Source organism: Phyllostomus discolor, chromosome 10 (genome assembly GCF_004126475.2).
Source record: "Phyllostomus discolor isolate MPI-MPIP mPhyDis1 chromosome 10, mPhyDis1.pri.v3, whole genome shotgun sequence".
Lineage (NCBI taxonomy): Eukaryota > Metazoa > Chordata > Mammalia > Chiroptera > Phyllostomidae > Phyllostomus > Phyllostomus discolor.
Genome location: NC_040912.2, coordinates 25,843,441 through 25,863,428, shown reverse-complemented (window position 1 = coordinate 25,863,428; position 19,988 = coordinate 25,843,441). Strand labels below are relative to the sequence as shown.

Sequence of the window (19,988 nt, the reverse complement as noted above, 5' to 3'; positions counted from 1 at the left end):
TGGTATAAATTTAGAATTATTGTAATCTAATGTGTTGAGGTGGTTCCATGCTTATGTTTAGGAATGGCCAGAGATAACATTTCTATTATGAAACCATGCTGCAATCAAATCAACAACTTAGCAATTTACCAGCATTGTTCTTACCTTCATGCATTTTAATCTATTAAATTTTTCTGTTCATAATATGTTGACAATGTCATTGGAAAGAAGCAAGCTATTTATCACTATTTTTCAAGAAAGAATGCAATTTCCTAATTAGCAAGGACTCTTTAATTTAGGTGGAAACAGTGACAATAGGTCAGTTATTCCAAAGTGTAAAGTCTTTCCTGTATTTATAATTAAAATATACTATTCTAGAAAGCAAAAATACATACGTAGTGGTTGATCTTCACTTGTAAAATTTCCTTTGAACTAATGGGAACTTATGTCACAGATGAGATCTGTGGACTATTGAAAATACTCTGCAAACATGTACTCCACATCTTTAAGCTGTGCTGCGCCAAAGCAGAGGGCTTACTCACAAACTCCAGTTAGTCTACCTGGGTTAGATTCTTAACTCCCCAATTACTAGCTGAGTAATCTCAGGCAAGACATTTAGCTTTTTTGTGCCTCAGCTGAGAACACAGTGGGGCTAATAATAGTGTCCACTTGTGGATCCTAGGAGGACTGAAGGAGTTAACACATAAAACATTCCTAGAACAGTGGCTGGCACGTGGTGAATGTTCAATAGATGTTAATTATTCTAATGTGTAATAAAGTAAGGAACTATCACTAGTCTTAACAGGAGGAAGTATTAGATGCAATCCCTGTATTTATACTAGGTTTGTTTCATCTACTTTTTATAGAACCTATTGTGCTTTCTGTTCTGAGGGCACAAGGAAACAGAGAAGGATGGCTCCTCTAAGTGAAACTGACCCCTGCATAAATTGCCTGAAATCAGAGGAAGCTTGCTAATGTGGGTAGACACAAAAGTAGACCAATGTGACTTCCCACTTCTCTTTTTTTATCTCAAGGAAATTAATAGAGGGTACTAACCGTAGACCCTTAAATTAATTGTTCCTGCTTAATTAAGGTTTAAAACTTTGGTTTATTGTAGGGTAAACTTAGGTTCTTAATAGTCATCCAAAAATCTTTGTATCTCTTCAGTTTCATTGCAGAATAAAAACCAAATTTTGTCACAGTGGACTGTTACATTAAGCCTGGTATTTATTTCTCCCAAGAGGCCATCTGCTTCTGGGGAAAGGCAACAAGGTGCCCTCCATTAATATATCTAACTGACGGTGTAATGATGTACAAGTCCTTTTTGACCCCTGCAATTCAGAGTAATTGTCCTGGAACCTAAGATTTGATTATCTCATTTCACCGCATAACTACAAATGTTAGGATATGCTGTGAAAAGTATCAACCCAATGTTCAACCCAGCATCCAGACATTGCTTTTTTTTTTTTTTTTTTTTTTTTTTTTTGTCAAGCGGTCTACTCGCAGGAAAACTCAGATTACTAAAATTAGAGGGAAAGGAATGGAATCTGGTTCCAACTCCAAAACATCCTACAGGAACAGGTGCACTTGCAAAGTAAAGTTTCCTTTAAGTGTCCTCTGTCTCAAGTTGTACAATTGGTCCCGGGAGGGTGGAGCCCTCGAAACCTGCATACCGGGGCGTGCGTGTGTCTGTGGGTGTCCGGGGCACGCGCAGACACACGGACCCACTTTCCTATGGAAGCCCAATCAAAGTCTCGCTCTCACCTCAAAGGCTGTCAACTCTCACGCCTCTCACTGCGCATTCAGCCCCCTCCTCATTCTTCCACCCTTCACGCCCCACCTGCGAAGTAGAAATCACCACTTTCATTGGTCGATGCTCCTCTCACTCGTATTCTAGAACCAATCACTCGAATTTTGGTGGAGAGCGACAGAGCCAATGGGAATGTTCGTTGCGGCAGCTGCCGGGTCCCGAGCACTCGGAGGCGGTGCCGGGGACAGGGTGCGGGTGGGGGAATTAGTTGCCTTTTGGAGTGAGGAGCCGGCAGAGGCGGCGGCGGTGGCTTTTGCGGTGGCGCGGGCTCCCGGGAGAACCAGATACCTCAAGGCCCTTACCCCCTACCCGGTTCCCAGAAGCGGGAGTCCCGGCTCTCCCGGTAGCTGCCGGGCTCTCCGGAGCGTGCAGCCCCGCCTGGCTGCGAGCGGCCCCGGGGCTCCTTGATCCGGACGGTTGCCCCTCTCCCCTGTCAGCGCTATGCCCGGGTCGGAGGCGGCTCCGGGCTCCTCGCGGCCCCGGCCGTGACCGCCACATCAAGCCCGACCGGGCGGTTGGGGCCGTTGGACGTTTGTTTTCGCAGCCTTCCCCTCCCCCTCGCTTAAGGCGGCGGGGGTGCGCGTTGGGAAGGGGGAGCCGAGAGACTCCTCCCCCTCCTCGATACCCCCGCCCCTCCCCCTTACACACTCGCACGCACTATCGCGCCGGCTCCCACACGCTCGTGCGCCTCCCGCTCCGCGCCTCTGGCTCGGCTGGCGTCGTCCAGGGCCGGTGGAGCCACCATGTCCACTGCCTCCTCCTCCTCTAGTTCCTCCCAGACCCCTCATCCTCCGCCGCAGAGGATGCGGCGCAGCGCCGCGGGCTCCCCTCCCGCGGTCCCCGTTGCCGGGAGTGGGAACGGTGCGGGAGGCGGCGGAGTGGGCTGCGCCCCGGGTGCGGGAGCCGGTCGGCTGCTGCAGCCCATCCGCGCCACAGTTCCCTATCAGCTCTTGCGGGGCAGCCAGCACAGTCCCACGCGCCTGCCCGCCGCCTCGCTGGGCAGCCTCCCGGGGCCCGGAGCGGCCCGCGGCCCCAGCCCGCCCAGCCCGACGCCGCTGCCGGCCGTGGCCCCGACCGACCAGGCGCCGCGAACCAAGGGCCGCCCGAGACGGTCCCCCGAGAGCCACCGGAGGAGCAACTCACCTGAGAGAAGGAGCCCCGGCTCGCCCGTGTGCAGAGGTAGCGAGCCCAACCCTTCCGTCCTCCCGGGCTGCGTCTCCCCGACGGTGCCCTCCGCGGAAACTTCAGCCTCTCCGGGCTTCTCTTTGCTAGTGCATTACCGAAGGTGTGAACGTGGCTTTGGGAATCTCACCCCTTGCGGTCGCTGCGGGGCTTGGAGGAGCAAACTGCAAAGCAACTTTTATTTGACCCTCCAGCTGCCCCTCAGATTTTTATCTTCCATCACTCACCTGCGTGGAAAGGTTTTTCAATTTAAGAGCTGATCAGCTCACTCATATGTTTGCTGTTTGTAGCGGGGGAAGGAGGGCGAAACACACATACAAACTCTCTAGCAGCCTCTTTGTGCTTTCGTTCAAAGTTCCTAATGTCTGTGACTACAAGCATTTTTTTTTTAGAGGTGGTGGCATTAGTTGTGATGTAAGGATATTTGTTGTAAGGATGTGTAGAGGGAACAGTTTGGGATGTGCAATTAGAATGTAGTGTTTTGGTTTGCCCCCCCCCCCCCTTCCTCTTGTCTCTACATACAGTCATATGCATCAGAGCAGTACTGCACTGGAAAGAGTTTATGCCCAATTCAACATTTTCATGGTAAATTTTAAAGACCTGTTTGTGAAGTGTGCTCACTTTTTCCTTCCATTTTTAAGTACACTTTACAGTTCAGTTGAGCTGTTAAAGGATCTCGGGTTTCTTTTTTGTTAGGTGTCAAAGGTAATGGTGAGCTAGTGGATGCTGTTGGCTTCCCTCAAGGTTTTCTGTTTTGGTTTGGTTTTGTTTTATGTCTAGGGACATAGCGCATGATCTAGTTGAGTCCTTGGGGAGAAGAGAAAGACTAGCCAAAACAGGGACTTAAAGCTCATAAGGGAGAGTGGAGTAGCTAATATTATTAGATCCCAGGCTAGAGCTACAGATGCTGCTGCTGCTGTTGCTGCTGCTGCATTGTGGAGAGAACAGATCATGCTAAGTGGAAAATCTCTGCTTAGAAGGGAAACACAGTGGAGCTCTCTGTACAGTGTTTATGTGGTATGTGGAATTTTTTTAATGGAGTTTTCTTAATGAAGGTCTTAGACTTGGAGAAAGTGCTTCTGTTATGGTAGATTGCAGTTTTGGTGTTTTTGTTTTAATATTTCTGACCTGTAATTAACATTGTTAAGGCACTTGTTTTCAGACCACTTGATGGTGAGGCAAGGTATGAGTACATGAGCACCAAGAAATACATCCTGTAATCTGTATGCACCAGGAGGAATTTGCTCCCCCACTCCTCCCCCAGGTCAAGCCAGCTGCTGCAGAAACTGACATCCTCCAGCAAATCCTGAATGAATGAATGAAAACAACGTGATCGCCCTAATAATGACCACCACTGAACACACATCTTTGGCTGTATTTTATAGAAAAGGCCACCATTTTCTAACAGATTAATGCCATATGCAACTCTCTTGCACATTTTCTAGAGCTACATGAAATGAGAGGTAACAGAATGAAAAGAAGGCAGCAGTTACATAAATTGTGAGTGATTTGGCTTCAACAGTGCATGGATTGAGTTTTGGGATTTTCTTTTAGGGACTAATATAAGAGCCATAAAATAAGCATTACAGACAGATTGTGTACAGAGCGTTTGTGGGCAGAGGAAGAGTAGTTTCAGCAATTGCTACAACAGTATAATGGCCATCTAGTACCTTCTCTTTTGTTGATAAACACTAGCATCTTACAACAGATCATAGTACAACTTGTTTTTCTGCCTCCTTCAAAAGCTTTAATTGCTTAGGAATTACATGGTCCATCATCAAGCAGTTTTAATGAAATTTGTGATCAGGCTTAAAGTATCCTCTTTGTTGTAGTATGGCACATCTGAATTTAATGCAATTTTAATGCAATCATGATGAAAACACTTCTGAGTCTGGTTGTGCAGTAGGCAGATTTGCATCATCAGAGAGCTGGTACTGGAAATGGAAGAGGCTTTTCTGCTGTTTTTAAGACCAGGTGATGTTGTCAGTTTCTTACACTGAAATGATTTTGAATGCAGACTTTTCTGTCCCCAACCCCCTGATGATACTACCTTTATGTTACTTCTCCACATCCCGCCTAGCTAGAGAGCTACCCAAATTAAAAGTGTACAACTATTCTATTCTGTTTATTTAGCCATTTAAAATCTATGCTATGACCAGTTGAGCAATTTTTCAAACGATTACCTACTCAGTTTCTTTTGAATTCTGCAAGGTTCTGACTTCAGTGGATTTTAGTCTCCACAGGTCAAGGCTCCTGCCGCTGCCTCTGCTGCTGCAGACACTGACATCACTATACTGCATGAATGAGAAACAACAACGTGCTCCATTTCTTGCTCTGCACCTCCTTCCTTTTCTGCACACTGCTCTGGTGTGTGTGTGTGTGTGTGTGCGCGCGCGCGTGTTTTAGATGGTGTTATGCTGGGTATGAAACTACACTTAAAAATGTTAAATTACGTAGATGGTGACCCAAGGGATATGTATTCAGTATAGAGGCATATTGTTTACAAGAAGCCTTACGTGCTATGAGGTGACATAACGGAGCATTCAGTATTTTTTATCTGGACTGGTGGTTATGGAAGAAAATACAGAAGCTTTAAATAATTTTCTTTGGAAATGTTTTACCAGGAAGAAAGTATGCAACAACGTAGTAATTTCTAAATGTGTTAGATTATTATTATTTCCCTCTTAAGCATTCTTAATATGCACATTTATAGGGTTAAGACTAGAGTAATAAAGATATGGCACTTAGGTTATTTCACAAGGCTGAAGAATAGCTGAATTCTTTAAATAGATACATTCAATTTTAATATGATATTATTTAATAACCCAGCAAGAAGACGGTAATTTCCTTTAGTTTTATAGCATAGTTTTAGACAATTTAAATGGGTGTTACAACAAATACATAAATCTCCAAACACACCCTGCTTCTGCAGAGAGGACGTAGAGTTTTATAAATTGAAACTGTCTTGTTTATGCACATGGATGGTATTTTTGTATTTTTAAAATTTCTTTTGTATTTTTAAAACTTCAAGGTTTGTTATTTATATTCATTTCTTTACTTGTGCCATTAGCAGAATGTCACCCTCCCCCTTGTTTGGTTCTGAAGGGTCTTGAGTGGTGAATGACAGGCTACTGAATGCATCCTCAGGCTCCCTGTGATGTGTTTGTAATAGATGTAAAATCATAAAGTATTATGCAAATAGTTATTTTTTGTAATGGTAATACATAAAGTCTACCTTTGAGATTAATAGAACAACTCAAATGAGAATGTAACAGGATTTTAGTGTTGAAATTAATGATCTTTAAGTTTAAATCATCAGTGACAACCAAAAGAAAATATAATAACATTGCTTCTTTCTAAAACCTCATACAGCAAAACATATGGATTTAAAAACAGAACAAATACAATATTTACTGTGCAAGATAGTAGGCAGTAATTGCAAATCCTCTGGTGGTTTTTTGTAAAGATTGAGCATTACAATGAATGATAAACTCTAAAAGATACCAAAACATTTGTACTGGAGCACTCTAGATGTAGAGTACTGCTTATTTTTAAGTGTACCAAATCTAGTTAACAAAACATGGAGGAGCTTGTAATTTATATAGCTCCTGTTATGGAAAATAGTGTGTGTTGGTTCCTGATTTAACATAACAGATTTATTTAGGCCTAGTATTCTAACAGATTACTAACTCTGGAGTGAAATTTGATTAGAATTTTTCATGAGTATCTTGAGAGCCTATATTGTCTTATACAGAAGTTATGATTATATTTTAAAAGAAAATACAGAGCCAGGCAGCATATAATGCTGAATGACTACATGCAGTGTGTGTGTGCCCATGTGTTTTAATCAATTAATTTCCTTTCAGATTTTTATCTCTTCATTACATTTCCCTTTTGTGTCATTTTATGCTGTGCTTAGTTTGTGGAATGCCAACATTTTTAATTACTTTGTTCTCTTTTAAAAGATATTCAGATGCTCTCTTCTTGTAAAGTTACTTTTTCAGGTGGATATTCTTGGAAATTAAGGTCCTCCTCCTGTCCTCCTCCTGTCCTTCTCTTTTAAAAGTAATTTTTTAAGAGGAACTTGTTTCAAAGCTTTCCTATACTAGAGTGAAAAATAGAAAAGTTGTTTGTTTTTTTTTAACTGAAGTGACAGGTTTTAAATACAGATTTGGTGTGGGGGGGGAGTTTTCAGCCTTTGAGAACTACACTCACTATCAACAGCATTCATTATTTATTTATCTACTTTTCCTCAGCAATTATGGTACATACAATTTCTGGATCAGTGGGTGAATAGCAAAATAGATGGTGAATTTATAGAAGTTACTTATCTTGAACTACTGTTTTATGTTCAAAGATTATACTTTTTTCAACTAACATTTGCTGTACATATATTGATTATCATACACCTAAGGTATATCACAATACCTAGGTCAATTTAGCTGCATGTAAAGTGTAGTGTGTATACATTGAGCTAAAAATTATTTCATCATTTAAAGTACTTTTTTGAAAGGATATTTCATTTACTGCAGTGTGCATTTCTTCAGGGATTTAATACAAATTAGGATTTACATATTGGGGAAATGTTGACATTACTGACAATAGCATCCTTGTGATTTTTATTTTATTTGTGATAATGTAGACTAAATGTGAATTAGAAAACTAAGAAATAATTGGTCTGCATGGCAATGAATAGTAATGGTAATAAATGGCAATGTTCACCAATGGCTCATAGGAGAGGGTTTTTCTTACTCTTAAATTTAAAAAAATTTAAAAGCCTATTTTATCCAAACTTTGACATGTAACTAAAACTTTAACATCTGTTAAGAAATATATACTAATGACTTTGTTATTTCTAATTTTAGTTCATTCTTTTCTCCAGAGCTTAAAATTCCCAGACACCACCAAGATAGGCTTTCTTTCCTACAGCACTTGTCCTGGGTCTGGGCCTGGTGCTGCTGTCTCTGTCTTCAGTATATGATTTCATTCTCCGATTCAATGTCAAAGAAGCCAAATCACTCTTGCCGTTTCTGTCTAATGTACTGTTTATTTTAACAAGAGGATGAGCTTATCTATCTGATAATGGTCTCAGACTGGGTTTGCCAGAGGTAAGTTGAGGAAAGAGAGAAGGACACTACTCATCTGTTGATGTAGAAAGCCTAAGAAAGTGATGGAAGAGCCAGAAGCCACCTCACTTTCCCTCTACCCCTCATCTGGACCTCTAGAACTGCTCAGGACTCCACCCATCATCCAGCTGATTTTAGAAGAGTAAGATTTGTGCTTATTCTGCAAAGCAAATTATAGTGGATCAGTAGTGATTAAGAAGAAAAGGAGGATTTTATTTATCCTGTGAATAAATTGTGGAAAAATACTTTTCTGGTATTTCCTTTCAGTAGGGAACAAACATGGCAGATACCTTTCAGCAGTGTTGTTGAAGTGAATGTTACTGAGGCAAATGCTGGGGGCAAGTTCAGGAACACCTCAGTGACTTCTCCCATACCGTGTTGTGTCTCCAGTTCTAGGTGGAAAGAAAACATTTGAGGTACTCACTGTGTGCAAGGCAATGTATGCTTTCACTCGAAAGTGGATTTGAAATGCAGATCTTCTGATTTCAGATTCACTGTGTATTCCACGAGACTATCCTGTTGCTCCTAATTCCAAAACCACCTGAATTTTGGTGAACAGTCATGATTCCTAAGCTAAAAAATTACCAGAGAACAGATTTTCTATTGTTTTAGACATTTTCAGAATGCCTAAAAATGTAAGACCTAGAATGTTGACTGAAATACAAAATGGGTGGATTAGTCATATTTCTCCATTTGTTCCTTACATAAAAGGCTGAGCGTGTGTTTGTGACAGTGAGCAAACAAGAGGGAGAACAAAAGAGTAATCCTTGTTCCTGAGAGCTCAAGCATGTGAACTTGACTGTGCTTGGCCTTCCTCACATCTAGATTTTGTGTTGTCCTGGGGTCATTATAGTGAGCAGAAGTACTTTTCTCCACAAATATTGAAAGATAGTTGTACATGGTGGTAAGCTGATGAATGATTCAGGAACCACTCACTAAGTAGAAACTTTGGTCTCAAGTGATTGTCCCAGCAACTGATGCTAGGTTAATTCAGCCCTCACAACAGCTAACACTTGTCACTGAATTTGTGTGGGTTTGAACTCTGTATGTTCATAATTTAATGAAGTGCCATTATGGTGCACCTGGACGATGGCTCACCAAAAATAAGGATGAATTAAACTAGTAAAACCCATTATTGCATGGCACGTTTAGTGTCCAAAATTGTCGTCCAGTTACTAGAGTTAAATCCACTGAACATCTGAATGCATTTCATAACAAGAAGGCAAAAACTGCTACAAATTGCTGCCTAATGGTTCAAATGCCTACTGACAGTAACAGCCCCTTATTTAGCCAAGTATGACCACAGGGAAAACTTTTCTGAATGCTCTGCATTTAGCTCTAACATTACCAAAAAACTAACTACTTAATGAAACATTTCCTGAAATTATTATATAATCATTTTGTATTATTTTACAATCAGTAATTCTTTTTTTGTTTCTCCCCCAGCTTAACTGTGATATAATTGACAAATAAAAATTGTGTATTTAAGGTGTACTAAGTGATGCTATGATATATCTATAAATTACAAAATGATTACTACAGTCAAGCTGATTAGCACATTAGTCATGTAATACAGGTACTATTTTTTATGGATGGTATGTGATGAGAACCCTTAAGATTTCAAGTGAACAATACAACATTATTAACTATAGTCACCATTTTGTACATTATTAGACCGTACTCATCGTACAACTGAAAGTTCTTGCTCTTTGACCAACAGTTCCCCATCCCCCTCACCTGCCAGCCTTTGGCAGCTACCATTCTACTCTCTTCTCTTGTGAATTTGACTTTTTTAGATTCAATATATAAGTGAGATTATATAGTGTTTGTTTTTCTGTATCTGGCTTTATTTGACTTAGCACAGTGTTTTCCAAGTTCATCTATGTTGTTGCCAATGGCAGGATTTTCCTTGTTAAAGGCTGTATAATATTCCATTGTACACGTATGCCACATTTTCTTTATTCATTCCACCATCAGTGGACACTTAGGTTACTCCTGTATCTTGGCCATTGTGGATAATGCTACAGTGAACTTGGGTACATATATCTCTTCAAGATACAGATTTAATTTCTTTTGGATATATACTCAGAAGTGGGATTGCTGGGTGGTATGGTAGTGCTATTTTGAAGTTTTTGAGGAACCTCCTCCATACCATTTTCCATTCCCATCGATTCACATTTCCAACAACGGTGAATAGGGTTACTTTTTGTCTACATCCTTGCCAACACTTCCGTTGCTTTTGTTTGTTTGTTTGTAATAGCCATTTTAACAGGTAGTATCCCTTTATCATTTTAACTTGCATTTCCCTGATGATTAGTGATTCTGAGCACCTTTTCGTGTACTGTTGACCATTTATATGCCTTTCAGATCTTTTGATTTGTTTTATCGCTGTTGAGTTGTATGAGGTTCTTACATTTTTAAATATTAACCCTTTATTGGTGTATGGTTTACAGATATTTTCTCCCATTACATAGCTTGCTTTTTCATTTTGCTGATTGTTCCTTTGCTGCACAGCACTTTTTAGTTTGATGTAATCTGCTTGTTTTATTTTTGCGTTTGTTGCTTGTACTTTCGGTGTCGTATCTGAAATGTCACCACCAAAACCATTATAAGGAGCTTTTTCCCTATATTTTCTTCTAGGAGTTTTATTTTTTCAGGTTGTATGTTTAATTCTTTAATTCATTTCAGTAATTTTGTGTATATTTATAAGGGTCCAGTTTCATTCTTTTGCATCTATGTATCCAGTTTTCTTGACACCTTTGTCAAAAATTAGTCGAATGTACATGTGTTGTGGGTTTATTTCTGCACTCTCTGTTCTGTTCTATGGGACTATGTGTGTGTTTCCTGCCAGTACCACATTGTTTTGATTACTGTAGCATTGTATAGACTAGATTATTTTTAATAAAGTTATCATTTATTGAGCTTTTATGTCATTCCCTTGTCTTCACTGGAACCCAGAGTGCAGTACTTTTAGAACCCCACCCACAGATGAGGAAATGACATCTTGAGAAGTTAATTTGCCCAAGGTCAGGCAGAATCCACAGAAGGCCCAGAGGGCCCATGTAACTCTCTAAGTCCTGACTTTGGATGAGCTGAATGTTACTTTTGGAACCCAGTTAATTATGGAGCAGAAAAGCAGGCACAGTGGATTATCCCAAAGCTTATACAGGCAACTCCTGGGAAGGCCAAAAAACAGCTTTCGTGGGGAGGTGGAGTGGGTAAAGAAGGAGCTAAATGGGACTAGACTCCAGGTCTGCAGAACTTTAAATAGCTGCAGGTATTTCCAGTGATTCAAGCCTCAGGTATGCATGTGAGAATGTCATTGCACTTGGAAACCTTATTATGTCATCAGTAGGCCTTTCCCTTGGTCCTTAAAGGACCTACCACTTTGTTAAGACAGGATACAGATTTTATTTTTAGAAACTACCTTCCCCGTGAAATTTCAAAATCTAGGTAGAGTAAGGTTTTTTGTGTTTTCAATGTGACAAGCTTTATACTTATAACAAAGCATCATAAGGCTTCATTGGACCCTAACATCGATTCTTTACGTTTCACATCCTTTGATGTTTTAGTAGCATTCAGAATAGTATCTTTTTCTGTATGACAAAGCAGTAAGGTTCACTGTCTTCTCGATTTATACCTGCTTGGGCTGTTTCACGTTTTCTAGGTTTGCTGATATGATGTAGAAAGGATATTTTTATCTCAATTTTAATAATTTCTCCCAGGGTGTTTTGGCCCTTTTTCAATGTCACTTTTGCTTACTGTAAACTCTCATTAATAGTTGATGTGGAGCATGAGTCCTTCCATAAATAACATTAGAAATGGGATTTTTATTGAGATATTGAGAGTCTTCTATAGAGTCTATGTGACAAGTGAAGTTTCTCATAACATTTCTTCTGTAATTCTAGTTACTTTTCTAATTGAACACATTAGTTATAAGTTGAATTAGTGAAGTAATAGTTGTATCTTAGAAGATGGTAAAAACTAGTAGGGCTTTAGTTGCTCAGGATTACAGCATGTGTTACCCATAAAACACTTTACTGGTCTCATATAAACTGATGAAGTGACCTTTCCATGAAGGTACAAAGAGATCATTAGTGAAATAGAGATTTGTTTATATATTAGCTGGTAGTCTTTAAACAAAATACAATCATAATATGTTTGAGAGCTCTTTGACAATGTCATTTTCTTCTGAAGTCTGTTTGAGGTAAGCTAATGTATCACCCTGAAAAGAATCAACCGCCCTTTTCCTGCTTAAAGTTAGGTTATTTAATTTAAGTGCCTACTACTTATTAATAGGGGTTAGCAAACATTGGGAAATGAGGTTTCATTAGTATTGTAAAATTGGGGAGTTGGACTGTGCTCAGAAATTAGGTTTTGGGGAAAAATTGCAATATTCTGTAGTATTTTTTATCAGATATCTTTACAAAACTCATGTTAAAATCCTATTTATTCTTTACATACCATTGTGATCTATTATTTAAAAACACTTGGTTCAGTCCATTGCTTTGTTCCCGCTTTTCCTTTTTTGGTTTTTATATGGCCAAAGATTAGTGTAGCTTTCATGTAATTTCAGTGGTAACTGTTTATTCATTAAAGAAATGTTAGTTTCAGGTATTATACTAGTTGTGGCAGTATGTTAGTGAGTAAAACGGATGGGTTTTCCCCCCTCTTTGGTAAAATAAATATTTATTGAAGCCCTACTATGTCTGAGGAACTCTAACCCATACAGAATACATATTCCAGGTGCAATTGGTATGGTCACATTTGTGTTTCTCAACAAGGTCAGTTCATTTAAAGTTTGCTAAGAATTTGACTCACTATTTTTTTTTAGCTTTGGACTTTATATATGAATTATTATTTTGCTTTGTTTGCCTTCCTAAGTTAGAGCTTTTGGTATTTTTGAAGAGCAGATACTCTGTTTATATGTGTTTTCCTTTCGTTAGATGAAGCTTAGGAGAGCTTCATCCTGTGGTTTCTATCATGTATATAGGTCTAAGCTATATTGCTGCCTAGACATATTACATGTAATATTCTCTTACAGTTTGGCCTAGGATGATTTCACTGATACTTTCTCTGTGCACACAGGTGCACACCCTTTCAGAATTCTAAATTTTGTTACTGGATGTAGTTTCTCATAGTATTGTAGAAATATAGTACTATGTAGTAATAATGTTGTGTAGTAATAATACCTGGATAGTGGTGCCCTCTGTGGCCATTGGAATGAGTAGGATGTGGCTTTGACTAAATATCTACTATTACATGACATCTTGCTTGAATGCACAGTGACTTTTCTTTATTATACCCAGAATTTACTTGTTTGTGATTTTTATTTATTTGTAGCTTTTACCTTAAAGAATTACTAGCATTATACCTTTAGTATTACTATTCAGCTGTGTTAATAAATCTTTAGGACAGTTGCCCTGTTCTACTTTGTGTATTAAGCCATGTGGTCAAAAAACGATGTCTTTATACAGATATCCCTATTTAATGGAATAAGTGTTACACTTAATTTCATGGTAAAACAGTTATTAGATGAATCATATTATCTGGGTTAATTTTTTGTACCCTGTATATACGGAACACTGAAAACATTTAGGGGCTATATGAACACTTACAGCCCCTGAATATAACCATATAATAAACCATCTAGAATTGCATATGGGAATTTTAGGAAATAGGAAAGCATAGAAAAAAATAATGAAATAAATTATTGTTAATATTTATTTTGATCATTTAAAATATGATTTCATTCTTGAACTAAGTGCCTCATAATGTAAAAGTAAGTAAATGTATAGTTCTGTGGCTGAATCTTTGATTAGACTTACTGTGCTGTTCTCATAGTTTAGACGGCAATTCTAGAGGCTTACAGCAATTTGTTAATGATTTTTCATCCCACTTGTCTTAATGCTTCTGTAACTCTGTATTCAAGGTAATATTGGTGAGTGTGTGTACCTTGCCAAGTAGCACCTTGTCATTTTTAACATTCCGACATCCAGCATGGTATGTGGTGCTTAGAAGGCCCTGCAGTAAATATTTGTCAAATCCTTTCATAGAATTTACATACAGATTTCTGTTTTAACTTTAAATGTAGTTGGGTTCAAGTCACTGAACAGAGGTAATTATTGGCATGCAGTCCTGTAAATGTCTGACAGAGATGGAAATTAAGAGATCATAGCTATGTGGCCCATTTTCTAAAATGCCTGATTGTTTTTAGGTAGCTGATGGCTTTTATCTTCATTTAGGACCTGTCATCCACCAGTGATGTGTAAGCTTGGTAAAATACTGATGTAGACCTTCACAGGAAAAAGGAGCTGGGTACTTTTTGTAGTAGAAATAGGCGGGACAAAGGGGGGTGTGTCAGGACAGTCACATTTTGAAGATACATTGGGAGTTTCTAAGTTCCATTTAGAGTTCTGCTAAGTGCATTGCATCCATTGAGGCTCTGTGGGATCGGCTTCCGAAGCTGTTAGGTTTAGAGAAACTTAAACAACATGCTCAAGGCTTGGTGGTGGGTTTTTCAATTAGAAATCTAAATGTTTTTAGACTGTGTCATAAAGATCACGATTATACAAAGCTCCAGGAAGGGAGAATGTAAGTTATGTATTAATTTGTGCTTTATTATAATGTAAAACTTTTAAACTGTAGAGCAGATTTTGGAGTGGTTATTTGCTTTAGAGAATGTCTAACTTATGTGCAAGTGAAATTATTCAATTTACCAAAGTGTTATTTACACAAACTTTTTAGGAAGTCAGTTACACAAGGTTGAGGTTTATCTGAGGTTGTAAAAACACATTACTGAATAGTGTAATTTCTTGTTGCTGCATAAAATGTTTTACTGACATTTAGTAGAATTAACTAATACCATAAGTTGTACAAATGAACATGACTAGATCTTTTCCATTCCCTTTCTAGTCTGGATTTAGTGATTCTAACAAATTTGGTCTTGAAAGAACCCCTAAAAGGGAAATAACTTATGTACTAATGATTTTATTTTTCACATTTCTCTGTGGAAATGGATGCTTTTAAATTAAATAAATATTCCAAGGCTTTCTCTGGAATATTTTGTCATTACAAAAAGAAGTTATTACTTCAGTTATAATTTCTTAGCAAACTATTTCCATCTAACCAGCTTCATGAGGAAGTATTTCTTCTGTCATGAAAAACTTTCACAAAACCTTCTACTGTTATTGGTATCTTTACCTAAGGACCGAGAAATTAATTGGCCAAGTAATCTTTTTATTCCCAAGGACTACACAATATGGGTGTATGTGTGTGTAGGAGAGAGAAGGCCCTGATCCTTTCTCCACACAGAGCAGAGATTCATCCTCATCCTTTTATAACACCTTAAATAATTTTAATATGCTGAGTTGTGGCGGATTTAGGGATTTTGCTTATCTCATTAAGATAAAACCAATAGATAGCTAACTAGATACAATTCTGAACATCTTCCTTGTGACTATGGGGAAGTTTACTATTTATGATATTACAAGTATATTTCTTTACTGGAGGCATGTCTTCAAGGCTGGATTCTTTGATCAGTTTACCCCAGGGTTATTTGGTAAAATAAGTTTGTTGGGTAGGTTTGGACAAACAAATTAATCAGTTTAAATAAAAATCTCCTTTTCTGAATTAACTAGCATAGTTTAGAATGACAGCCCAATTATTTACCATTTAGTTTTCTCAACAAATGTGTGATAATTTTCTCTGCTGGGGTTAGCTTTGTGTGTTTTAAGCAGGAGATTATTTTGGTATTTGGATTTAGAGTTGAAACAAGCATCGAAAAGTGTTGTTTATTGCATTTCTACTGACTGGAGTGGTTATTTTTATTGATGGTACCTGTGCATGCAAATTAAAATAGACAGAATTCTTACATTCTGCAAGTTTAAATATCCAAATATTTAAAAATATTATTATAACTGTTTTTTGGATGTTTTGTTTATGCTCTTTACCTTCTTGCTGGTTTTGTTACCATTTATATAAAAATCTTTAATTTAAAGTGAATTCAGCCTCTGTTCACAGAGTAGAATATGTCATGCTCCCTAAGCTAACATACTTTGAAAAAACGGTCTAGTTTATTTTTCTGTGCTGTTAATAAAACAATAATTTATTAATAAATTTTACCCAATATAACCCAAAATTTGGGTCATGTCTTTTAATTATTCATATGCAAGAATAATTAAATTAGAAGTACAATAATATGATTAGAAGTACAGTTAGCAAGATGAATATCAAATGATTTAAGCTTAAACTCAGAGACTTGGTACAGAGGTGGAGTTGAATGGTTGCCTTTATTGGCACTGTGAGACAAAGCCTTGGTTAAGACCAGGAGACCCAGAGCATCACTACGTGAGGCTCTCATTTCCTGCCAGCATAATCGTTGACTTCTCCTCCTCCCTTGTGTCTCTCATCCTAGTGATCACTGTGTCTTATCCCATCTCTTCAGAATTCTCTTCTGAATTCCGTAGCTTCTTGCCATTCCCTTCATATCTTCATTATTACTTGTTCCTTGGGTTGTTGGACCTACCACCTCTTAAATGGTTTCCCTTTCTGTTAGCCCTCATCTTTAATTTAGCTATTGCACTACTATAACCATAGTCTTTCCTTATAAAAAGAAAAAAAAGTATTTCTGAAATTCAAAAGTCATAGTTTGACATAAAAGACTCAATCTCAGCATCCTCCTTTGTGTACCTTTAGGTCTTTGCAAACTGAACTCACTTGTTTATTGAAAATGCTATTATCCTTTTATAACTCCATACTTGGAATACACATCCCTTGTCAGGGTAGAGTAAGATAGATAACCTTAAATTAGATTAAGTTAGATTATCCTATTTGTGGTGACAGTTCATGATAATTCAGTGAGACTCACTCTAAAATTTGGCTCAGACTATCTCCAAGGGTAATTTAGACAAACGGCAAATGAAGTTAAGCCCTTCTGTAGCAGAGATTTCTGTGGGCTCACCAAACCCTTTTTTCTCTCTGTCTTGATGCCACATCTAGGCTATATTTCCTATCCTTGCAATTAGGTAAGGCTAAATGACATACAACACTTTTCATCCTTGTTCAATAAAAAAGCCCTAGTTTGATCCTCCTGATTTTCTCTTTCCTCATTGGCCAGCTGTGTGCAGAGGTTCTAGCAGAGGTCTCCAGTGCAGGCCGCCGGGGATGATGGAGTTATAAGATGAGATGGCTAAGTTTTCTGAATGATCCCGTGGAAGGCCATCTGTCAGCCCTGAAGATGTGTCCTGGGCTTTTATTGTGATAAGGCAGTAATTTTTAAAAACTGTAGCTATTAGCATTAGCAACTTGACTGCACCTCAGGAGTTTTTGAAAAAGGCAGTCTACCAGCTGCCTACTACTGGAGCCACTCTGGAGTTTATCTCGGGAATCCCACTCTTGTTTCGTCGGATCCATTGCATTGGCACGTGGGGCTCATTGTTGTCAGCACTTCTGTCAGTACACAAGAAACGTTTCATCAAGGTGATTGTGTGAACTTGCTGGAATGTATTTATTTTAATAGAATTTGCAATTTAGTTCAACTAAAGGTGCCATATAACTACTCTTTGATTAAAAACTTTGAAAGACCATTTTTCAAGTCCAGAGCTGTTTTAAGCAAGAGTAAGTAGGCTTGTGGAAATGATTCCATGGCCTTTCAGAACGCCTGGTGGCACAGAAAGTTTAGTGTGTTTGTTAAGTGGGTCTTCTTATTTCATATAAACATGTTTCTTGAATATGCACTATAAAAAGTACAATGTTATATGAACCTATCATAATTACCTGTTTATGAAATTCCTGAGCATAGAAATCATAGTCTTTTATATAAATGTGGAAAATAGGATTGCAGTAGGACCTGAATTTATGTTATTTTTGTTACTGTTTTGCACTTTATTCACAATGATGATAGATGGACCTCACAGACAGAATACTGTCCTTTGGTAAAGAGGTCCAGAATACATGCCAGGTATTTTCTAGTTTTTGAATATTTGTTTCATAAAGACTAAGGAAAGTATAGATAAATGATGTCCAGAGGTTTAACAGATGTTTCTTGAGTAGCTGTGTTGAGTGTTATAGAAACAATTAAATAAAAAGACAAAAGCCTTAATTTTAGGAATGAGCCCATCCTCTGGTAGATAATTCTTAATCCTTTGTGTACAAATGAAAGATTACGGAAGATGATAGGTTTTTCTTCACTATTTCATTCTCAAGCAAAAGTAGGATAGTTAAAATACACAGTAGTTCCCACTTATCCATGGTTTCGCTTTCTGCGGTTTCAGTTTCCATTGGTCACCTGTGGTCTGGAAATACTAAATGGAAATTTTCAGAAATACACAATTTGAATTGAATGTCATTCTAAGTAGCATGATGAAATCTCACCCCGTCCCGTTCCACCCTGCCCACCCAAGACCTGAATCACCCATTTGTCCAGGACATCCACTCAGTACACGTGCTACCTGCTAGCCACGTAATAGCTGTCTTGGTTATCAGCTCAGCTGTCTAGGTATCACAGTGCTTGTATTGAAGACACCCTTATTTTACTTAATAATGACCCCTAAAGCACAAAAGTAGTAATGCCGGCAATTGTGGTGTGCCAAAGAGAAGCTGTAAAGTGCTTTCTTTAAACGAAATGGCGAAAGTTCTGACTTAAAAAGAAAAAATTGCTGAGGTTGCTAAGATCTGCAGTAAGAATGAATCTTCTATGAAATTGTGAAGGAAAAAGGATTCTGTACTAGTTTTGCTGTCACATCTCAAACAGCAGAAGTTATGGCTTAGCTGGTAAGTGCTTAGTTAAGATGGAAAAGGCTTAAAATTTGTGGGTGGGGGACATGAACAAAAAAGTGTGTTCCAATTGACAGCCGTATGTTGTGTCAGAAAATACTGAGCCTATACAAAGACTTCAGCCAGGGGTACCCTGAAGTGGGTGACACCAAGCAAGTAAGGATGGTACACAGGTCTAAGAATAGGTTTGGCATGTTATCGCTTCATGTCATCACAAGAAGAGGAAAGGTGAGTATAGTATAGTAAGATATTTGCATAACTTTTCTTACAGTATATTTTGATAATTCTATTTTATTAGCTATTTCTCTCTTACTGTGCCTAATTTATAAATTAAAGTTTATCGTGGGTATGTATGTATAGGAAAAAACATTGTATATGTAGGATTTGGTACTATGTGTAGTTTCAGTCATCCACTTGGAGACTTGAAAATTACCCCCCATGGATAAGGGGGTACTGCTGTAGTTGGAAAGAGAAAAGTGAGTGATTTATTATCTTTGGGGAAAAGTTGACTGCTTTATTTATAATCTTTGAACATATATTGTTCAATGTTTGTTTCATCTCAACCCATGTAAAAAGGGTGCAAAAAATCCTAATTAGAGGTGAAGACGGAAATCCAGTTTACCTGTCTTTTTGTATACTTAGCATAGTTTTGTTTTCCTCCTACATTAAATCTTTCCAGTACATCTGGAGGTATTCAGTTTCTTATTCCAAATGCCCCAGCTATTCTAAACTATATCCAAAATACAGCTGAGTCAGGCTGTATCCCAAACTACAGTCTGATATTTGTTCACTTTTATCATATAAAGAAAAAACTTAGATGCAATAACAGGAAACTCTGGAACTTCATGACTTTAGTCCATTTGTAGTTTCTGGGCAGCAACATCTTGACTGCAGTACAGTTCAATCAATAATATCAATACATGGTTTTTGACTAAGATCATAATGGCCAGTTCTGTGGCTGTTCGAGAAGAATAAGGTGTGATGCTCTCCTAAAATATTTTATGACACTTTTCCCTTACATTTACTCATGACACTGGTAATTTTAGTTTTTGTTAAGTTGCTTTTAGTCCTCAAGAATGTTTTCCTGGCAGCTATCTGGCAGCCTCTTTTGCACA

At 38.3% G+C, this 19,988-nt stretch overlaps 1 protein-coding gene across 5 annotated transcripts in view; it reads left to right on the top strand.

Annotated features, from left to right (window-relative positions):
- Positions 1–813: 813 nt before the first annotated feature.
- The window catches only part of GLCCI1 (glucocorticoid induced 1), a 96,699-nt gene continuing 77,524 nt past the window's right edge, over positions 814–19,988 (top strand). Inside the window, exon 1 of one of the 5 annotated variants that reach the window (XM_036010315.1) lies at positions 814–2,968. In XM_036010315.1, the coding sequence (XP_035866208.1) occupies positions 2,533–2,968 (436 nt within the window). In that variant the 5' untranslated portion in view covers positions 814–2,532. The remainder of the gene's footprint in view (positions 2,969–19,988) is intronic. The other 4 variants (XM_036010312.1, XM_036010313.1, XM_028526215.2 and 1 more) reach the window with 4 other exon arrangements.